The 9,287-nt window shown below is 35.3% G+C and overlaps 1 protein-coding gene across 1 annotated transcript; it reads right to left on the reverse strand.

Annotated features, from left to right (window-relative positions):
* Positions 1-521: 521 nt before the first annotated feature.
* LOC102919669 (olfactory receptor 6C74) lies at positions 522-5,123 on the reverse strand. The gene is made up of 3 exons (XM_076554416.1): positions 3,130-5,123; positions 2,920-3,038; positions 522-2,173 (listed from the first exon to the last, which is right to left on the reverse strand). The coding sequence occupies exon 3, from the start codon at positions 2,162-2,164 to the stop codon at positions 1,226-1,228; it is 939 nt and encodes a 312-aa protein (XP_076410531.1). The 5' UTR covers positions 2,165-2,173; positions 2,920-3,038; positions 3,130-5,123; the 3' UTR covers positions 522-1,225.
* Positions 5,124-9,287: the final 4,164 nt, after the last annotated feature.

Here is a 9,287-nt window from a genome sequence, read left to right on the forward strand (position 1 = left end):
TTTCGTATTGAGTAACTAATTTATGTGTTCTTACTGGGGAAGATCATTTCTTCTGCCCTGTCTCTGTAGTTCTATGTGCAGGGTTTAGGCTTCCTGGTATATTCTCCATCTGTTTTAGGAAATCTATTACTATGAGATTGTGTCTCTTAATTATGTCAGATGTTATACCCATTAAGTCTCACCAATATGAGTACATTAGCTTTTGGGGGAACTTTTTTTTTTCTTTGAGTTACACTGAAAGATGGCATATTTGAAAAGAAGAAGGCCAACACATTCTGCTTTTCACATGATCAATCATTACAATTATTTAGAAAAATATATTTGACCACTTAAATTGAGAAGAATGAACTCTGGTATACCCTACAACGCTAAAAAATTATTCATGATAATCTTTAAATCTTTGGATGTTCTAAAGGATTGTACACTTGTTTATGTCCCAAGAGTCCCAAGTTCAGAGAGGAACTGTTACATAATTTTTGACAGTTTGTAAGATGTTCATAAGAATTAAAAAATCCATTATTCAGTTAGTTCTTTCATGTACACATTTATTTTCCATTTTTGTCATATCAGATTATCTATAACCTTTGTGTTTTTATTCATAAATGAGAATGCCAACACCCATTTTACAAAGCTGTGAGGATAAAATTCAGATATTTCAAGAAGCCTAGCAAATCATGAGAATAAGTGCTGTGATAAATTCAAACACTGCTTAAGAAAATTGGAATTTACATTCTGTAACAACATGTCACTAGTTCATAGCATCTGTATAAAACATACAAGGAACTGAGCCTCTGAAACAATGCCGAAGATTATGGAATTCTGATTACTTTGTTTCTAAGAGAATTTAGAAAGATATAAAAATAAAAAAGCATATAAATATCTTTGTTTTCACAACTTAAAAGGATACTTTATTGTTTCTATAATCAAAACCACATAAATAAGATCTAACATGTTTAGTGTATATTGTCATACATGTACAATTGAAAAAGAATTAATATTTTGAGACCAACATGGCTATTATTTTCTGTACAATGCCAACTCAACATGGTAAACTGGATACTTCATTCCAAACATGGTTAGAGTTAGAATTGGACATGAATGGGAATGCAGAAGCTCTTCAGTTAAGTAAAGGGCTGTATGATTTTTAAATATACACATGGAGGCACTTGATGATACACTCCACTCTTTCTGTTGACATTACATAACTTAGAATGTAATTAAGTTGTTACTTCATTGAGAAAAGCTCTATCTTTTTTGTCATATTTTTAAAAGCATCTTTTACTTGTTTGTTTCTAAGTGTGTAAATGAAGGGGTTCAACATGGGTGCCACCGAAGTGCTGAGCAGAGCTATTCCTTTATTTAAAGCAACTCTTTCATTTCCAGATGACTTCACATACATGAAGATGCAGCTGCCATAAGAAATGGACACCACAACCATGTGTGAAGAACATGTAGAAAAGGCTTTCTTTCTCTGTTGAGAAGATGGGATTCTCAGAATAGTCCTGATGATGTTTGTGTAGGAAAGGCTCACTAACACCAGTGTAACCAGGAGTGTCAAAATGGCAGAAAGAAGTGCCATTAATTCTATTATGTGTGTGTCTGTGCAGGAGAGCTGAAGTATAGGAAAAACATCACAGAAGAAGTGATCTACAGTGTTGGCTGCACAGAAATCAAGCTGGAGCCCCATGATGAGAGGAGGAAAAATTATCAGGAAACCAGACAACCAGGAAGCAAAGACTAGCAAGTTGCAAATTCTGCTGCTCATTATGGTCATGTAGTGCAGGGGTTTGCAAATGGCCACATAGCGGTCATAGGACATGGCGGCCAGAAGAAAAAATTCAGTTGCTCCCAAGAGAATAGTGAAAAATAGTTGTGCTGCACAGTCATTATATGAAATGGTTTTATCCCCTGTGGCCATACTAACAAGGAATTTGGGGATACAGACAGTGGTGAATGTAATTTCTAAAAATGAGAAGTTTCGTAAAAAGAAATACATGGGTGTCTTGAGATGAGAATCCAGTAGCGTGAGTGTGATGATGGTTAGGTTCCCAGTAACACTCAGCATGTATGTGAGAAAGAGAAGCACAAAAATGACCACCTGCAGTTGTAGATCATCTGTTAATCCAAGAAGAATGAATACCGTCACCACTGTGTGGTTCTTCATAGCTAAGTTCTGATTGCCCAAAATAGGAAAAGAAAATCAGAAATGAAGGAAAAAAATCTGAACAAGATAAGTGAAAGTCTTTATAAGAATACCAGAATCACACTTAAACAACCCTCACCAAGTGCTATTCTCTGGTAGTAACCTATACAATTTTTCTCATATATTTTTTACCTGACATCTCACTGAATATATCCAAGATTTTAGTTACTGTAGTTATTCAGTTTAATAAAAGCCCATAAACTTAAGTATTACAAATGAATAATATATTCAACAAAGTCATTTAAGTGCAAAATCAAATATATACAAAATTATCATAATATTTAAATTTGTATTTCTGTATTATAATTGGATCCTTCTCAGCATATTTATCTTCTATTACATTACTGGTGATAATGCGGTGACACATTCTTCATTGTCCAACAAAAAGGCGGCATTAATTACATTCTTTCCATAGACTTTGCTAATTTTTGTGTAAGATTTTATCAGTCAACTCTAAAGAGACACATGGTGGACTGACTTCACATTTTTAGCTGAGATACAGTACGATTTTAATGCCCTCATGAAACTTCTGAAAGCCCTGTGCTTTGCATCCTCGAGACCATTTTTGCTTCTGCCTTCTGGCTTGTCCTGAACTTGGGCTTGCTCAACTTTTTCTGTGACATCCTCATATTTTTATAATATGAATGCTATATTTTACAAATTTCCTATTAATATTGACTTTGATGACAAATCACAGTTGTAAGAAGCTCACTTACCTTGATTGTTGTCTTTTTTGATATCCATCTTAGTAATTAGAGATCATATTTTCATTTTTGATGTTTGTATTAATTACATAGCATGTTTTTCTGAATATTTGCAGTGACACAGAGAAAGGCTGTACAATACAAGATAAAATTTTGAGTATATCCAATAGTTTTGTTAGTGTCGTTCATTGTCTTGCCTGCTGCTCCCCACCCATAGGGTACCTCTTTCCTTCTCTGTGTTAGTCACAATCCTCTTCAGTTGTCTTTCTCATTTAGAGTACAAAAATTAAAAATTTATAGTAACTTTCTGAGTTATTTTATTTCTTTTTTCCAGAAATTCTTGGTTATTCATGTTTTTCACCTGAAAAAAACTATTCCAAATTTTTAGATAATATAATAAGTTGTATTAGAACAATTTTATGTTTTGAAAAATACCAGTTCTAGTGTGAAAAAATATAGCTCTAGGAATTTTAAATTATTACTAGATAAGCAAGATCTTCTAATCTCACTTTATTACTTTTTAACTTTGTACCCTTTTATGTGTCTTCATTTGATCATTTTCTAAAAGTGTCTGAATATCTATATCCTGAACATATAAATACAATGCTTATTATATTTGTACACATGAGTGAGACATTTTGAACTTCAAAGTCGCAATTTATCTTAAAGGTCAAAGACATAGAAAACTTCGTTGTGTGAAATATGAGTTATATGATGGTAAAGTTCAGAAACAGTCCACACTCCAGTGGAAAACCACACATCCAGTTACAAATTGGCTTTTACATAGAAAAGACACAAAGTTGGGTGAAAAAGGTAGAGGGGTGGATCTGGGAAGAGCTGGCGGAGTGAAAGTGAATATGATCAAAATCCGTGATATGAAATCCTCAAAGAACCATTAAAAATACATCAAAAAGAGTGTTTAACTTCTTTTTAGGCCCAATTAGTATATCCATCTGTTGATACATATGTGAGAATGAAGAGGGGTCAAAAGACTGAAGACAGCAAGATTTAGCAGGGTTGAAAAGTCACCCCTCCCCTCCCTGTCCCTTCTCTCTTTCTCTGTCTCTTTGAGTCTCCCTGGATATGACCACTTTGGGAACACTCTTGATGTCTATCACAGAAAGAGTAATACATATTTTGACTCAGCAGTTGTATTCCTGTCTTACTGTCAATGGAGATGAGTACTTATGTCCACCAACATCTGTGGACAAGGCAGTCATTAAACCAAAGTAACATTTCAGCAATAAGAAAATTGTGTTACAATCCTTGATAGCATTATGATACAAAAGCAAAAATTAACATTTTACTGCTATCAACAACTGTATCACAAATGAGACACTCACCCTTTCATTATGATCTCTCTACTTCTGTGCAGCTTACAAAACCCCACACTAGTGTAGGCAATAGCAGGTAAAGGTTTAGGGCAACAAGAAAGAATTCAGGCAAAGGAAGATCAGAAATAGTCCATGCCATATCAGACAAAACGGATAACAGTTAATGTACAATGTTAATATCTGTACTTATTTAGAATGATCTTTTCACTTTTATTTTTTTAAAGAAAAAAATGAGATAATTTTATGTCTAACATTTGCTCAAATTTGAATTTAAATAATAAAGAGCTACTATAAACTATTTAGCAGCATTAGTGTGCTTCTTAACCCCATAAAAAAGTATTTGTTAGTTGACAGTAAAATAGTAATAACTATCAAATGGTCCTCTGTGTATTGGTAACTTATTAGAAAATTCATTGGTGAGATAAGAGATCCTTTTAGAAAATGAAAGTGTGTGGAAATTTAAACATATCATTAATATAACTTTGATAAATATGAAAAAAACCTTCTCAAGTTCAGAATAAAAAATTTTCCCTATCATATTTTAACATTTACAACCATCATGTATAATAGAAGTATATGAATTATAATTATCAGATGAAAAACACTCATTTAATAACAGTTTTATTTACAGTGTGAAGAGTATCTGTCAAAACATGATTCACTAAAAATGAAGTATCAGCTCTCACAGTGCAATTGATGTCTACAGTGCAACTTTAAAAAGTACACATGTGTGCTATAAAAATCAATTCCAATCTTATATACTATTTCAATGGATATAACAGTAATTTTCTTCTACTAGGCTTGTAACTACTTAACAAGACTAAAATAAAACCATATTTTCCAAACCTTAGTTTTTTCTGTGATAATTTTATTTTCAATCATCTTTTTATGTAAGTCCCAGAATAGAGGTATTTTCTGAATGTTTTATATCCAGTGTATTGTAGATTGCTTTAGCACATATTCTTGTCTTGACTTCTTATCCAAAACTGCTACAGTATCAGACATACACATGTTCAGGATGTTCAGTCCAAACGTTTCAGCATGACTAAAAGTCTCATCAACCCTCCCTTCACATGATTTCTTATTGAATAAGCAATGTTCTCCAATTTCTTTTAAACCAGGACATAAACTACTTGATTATTCATAAGATCTATTTTGTTTAAGATGGAAAAGAAAGTAACAGAAATTATATACTTCCTTTTTTCTGTGAAAATACTTCCAGCCAATATGAACGGTAGTTTTTAAGATTGCAGGAGCTATAATTCTTTTGTATACTGAATCACTAGTCTCTAGAGGATTTAAAGGCTTAAAAATTAACAAGAGAAGAAAGCAATTCCCTGGATACTATTGTGCTATCATTAATATATTAAAATAGTTTTATTGAGTGAAGAATGTTTATAATCCATAATCATGTTTGAGTAGCTTTATTATATAAACCATAACTTAAGCCCAGCTCCTCTTACATTTCCCCACAAAATATATTTCAAATAAGAAAAATGAAATATAATGATAAATAGTATGGAAATATGAAAAGGCATTACTAAAACTTTGAGTTAAGATTCATTGAATAAACAGCTCATATTGTGCCTCCCTAGTTAAGCCTCTGAGTTAGGGAGTCAGATGCAGTTATCTAGAAACCAAGGCCGGTCACCACTGACAATGAAAAAGAAGAGGTGGATACCCTAATTGTCATCAGAGAGCCTTTATCCACTAACTGATGGAAGCAGATGCACAGATCCACAGCCAAGCACTGGGCCGATTGCCAGGAGTCCTTCTGAAGAAAGGGAGAAGGGATTGTAAGAGCCAGGGGGGTCAAGGTCAGGACAGGGGAACCCACAGAAACAGCTGACCTGAGCTTTTTAGAGCACATGGTCTCTGGACCAACAGTTAGTAAACCTGCATGGGACCGACGTAGGCCCTTTGCATGTGTGTGACAGTTGTGTAGCTTGGTTTGTTTGTAAGGGTTCTAGCAGTGAGATCAGGACCTGTCCCTGTTCCCTGTAGCTGGCTTTTGGGAACCTGTTCCTCATGCTGGATTGCCTAGCCCAGCCTATATGCAGGGGGAGGAGCTCCATCTACCTCAGCTTGAAGTGCCCTGCTTTGGTCAAGCCCATGGTGGCCTGCACCTTTCTGAATGGAAATGGAAGGGGAGTGGATGGGGAGGAGGATAGATGGGAGTCATGGGGGGGGGGGGGTAGAGGGAACAGGAGAAGAGGAGCAAGGGGAAACTGTGGTGAGTATGTAAAATAAATGGAAAAGGTGCTAATTAAATAATTTTTAAAAAATCATTTAAGCAGCAGAATCTGTAGATGTAACCAACAATCTTATTAAATAAGAAATACAGAAACACTGTAAAAGAGAAAGCCGAGAGGTCAGAGCTCAGAGCTAAAATCTCACCCTTCCTCCTGCGGTGTCCCAGCTTCCCGAAAGAGAGCTATATCCTATAGGTTCGTCTTTTTATAGTATTTTGTTCTGCCTTCTCATTGGTTGTAAACCCAAACACGTGACTGCCTCATCACTGTCTGAATGTACAGCCTCCTAGGTCTTAAAGGCATATGTCTCCAATGCTGGCTGTATCCCTGAACACACAGAGATCTATGGGCTTAAAGGCGTGTGCCACCACCGCCACACTCTTGCTATGGCTCTAATAGCTCTGACCCCTGGGCAACTTTATTTATTAACATACAATCAAAATCACATTTCAGTACAATTAGATTACCACCACATTTCCCCTCTTTTATTTTAATAAAAAGAAAAAAAAAGCAAAAGGTTATAACTAATAAAAGAAAAACTATATACAAAATTACAATAACTATATACAATATATACAAGTAATAAATACCCAAACAGGTATTTGACAAATCAGAGAAAATAATTCCATTATCTATCCTATTTTGGTAAATCCAAGAGGTATCTAATGCACTTTCTATCCTAATTAATTTTCAACTATAACTAACTAATCTTCAACCATAACTAACTAATCTTCAAGTCCCTCAGAGACCCAAGAAGGGAATAATATTAGCTAACAAAAATAAAAACAGGAAGTGCATGCAAGCAACTTCCAAAAAATTAGTGAGTTGACAGAAACAGCCAGCTGCCTGGGCAGTCACCTGAGGTTTCTCAGCAGTGTTGGGGCATGATCTTCAGCCTATAGGCTTAGTGTATCTGACAGACTCATTTGTGATGTAGGATGTACACAAGGTCAACAGTTCAACCTCACATTGGGTGAGAGCAGTCCACGTACCAGAAACACCTGAATTCCACTAGTGTCCTGTCATGATTCAGGATTTTAAATTCTGGAAATTGTTGACAGTTTTTGAATTCAGCTGTCCATTCTTCTTGGCTGTGTATATATGGCTTCATCTCAGCATCCCCTTCTTCTCCACATCCCTCTATTAAATGCCAGTCTACTATCGAGAGCTGTGAGCTTTCAGCTGCTGTTCCATTGCACAACAGAAGCCATTGGCCCTCTGCCTGTTAAGCTGCCTTCGAAGAAAAGGGCACCATACCTTTTCCAGATGCGAAGGCCACTTCAGGGATGGGGCCATATTGTCCTGGCCTCAGAAGATGCCTTTTGATAAAGCCATAACCACACTTGTTTTGACAAGAATCAGTAGTCCTTTGTTTCGTGTCCTGTCTGTCCATTTTGTCCTGTTGATTTGAGGATTCTTTGTTGTCCAGTGGCTAACTTTTGCCACAATGAAAGTTGACTCCATATGCAGTTTCTTCAATGCCCATATTTTCTCTGAAGTAGATTGGTATTGCCAGGAGCCGACATGTCTCAGAAAAGAAAAATTTTCTAAGTTATTAAAACATTTTAAATGCCATATTTGGTAGATCTCTGAAGGGTTTGAAGATGACCTGTCTAAAACATCTCTGCTCAATTTTTAAAACATATCTAATATGACTACAAGTTCTATTGTAATGTCTGACTACTTACTTTCATTTCTTATATCCTAATAGTTGGTAATAATAACATTCAAGGATCAGAAATTTGCATTACATTGTTAAATGAATGGTATGAATACAATTAGAAATATACATATAGCATTTTCTAACAATATCAATTTCAAATTTGTATACAATATAAAACAATCCAATCCAATGTAAAGTATTTAAAACTAGTAATTGTCTTTTTCTTTTCTTTCTTTCTTTTCTTTCCTTCCTTTTTTTTCTTTTTTTTTAAACAAGAACCTTAAATCTAATCTCCTTTGCTTAGCCTTTTTCCTAACCCTTGACAACAACTTGTAACCAACCCCCCTAAACACTGAAAATTATCCCAGACCCAAAACCCATTAAAAAGACCAAAAAACCACCCGCCCCACGCCACCTCTTTGGGAATGTGGGTGTCGTATTCTTAAAATTGCTTCCTGCTGGGTATAGGCGAAGTTTTCTTTATTCTGAAAGAAAAATTTTAGGTTAATTGTCAAATTCTAGGAAAGGTAACTATATCCTTCATTATCCAGTCTGTGTATAATGCCAAAGATCAGGGTTTATCTCAAGTCCTTATTCAAGTAGTCTTTGAGACTGGATCATCTCAGCTAGTCATCTCAAAATTGCTCTGAGCACCTTGTCGTTCAAAGCTGATCTGTGGATGATGTTTGTCAGCTTAATGATATTATTATTGTCCACGTGGAATTGTTGTTGTTGTGGGGCCCCATCTTCTTCCTGGAGACTTCAGTTGATGTTAGGCCTGGCCGTGATTTCCAGCAGAAAACTGATAAGAGACCCAAACACAAAGACATATATATGCAGCTAGCCTTTTTTCTAGAATTAGTTAGTACTCTATATGACCATTCATATGGCCTGCCATGGCCATACAGTTTATAAGTGATATGAGCGTCTGAGTGATTATTTTATAAGTGGATTGTGGGACTGCGGGGCTTGGGGAACCTGGAGAGAAGCTCTCCAGCAACAAGAATCATGACTGGTTGAAGAAAAATGAGGCCAATCCTGAATACTTGAATACAGACAACATGCTTGCATCTAACTACATATGTTACCATTCAAACAACAGAAAATTATGTTAAGTGAATGTAAAATTTT

Source organism: Peromyscus maniculatus, chromosome 18 (genome assembly GCF_049852395.1).
Source record: "Peromyscus maniculatus bairdii isolate BWxNUB_F1_BW_parent chromosome 18, HU_Pman_BW_mat_3.1, whole genome shotgun sequence".
NCBI classification, from domain to species: Eukaryota; Metazoa; Chordata; class Mammalia; order Rodentia; family Cricetidae; genus Peromyscus; species Peromyscus maniculatus.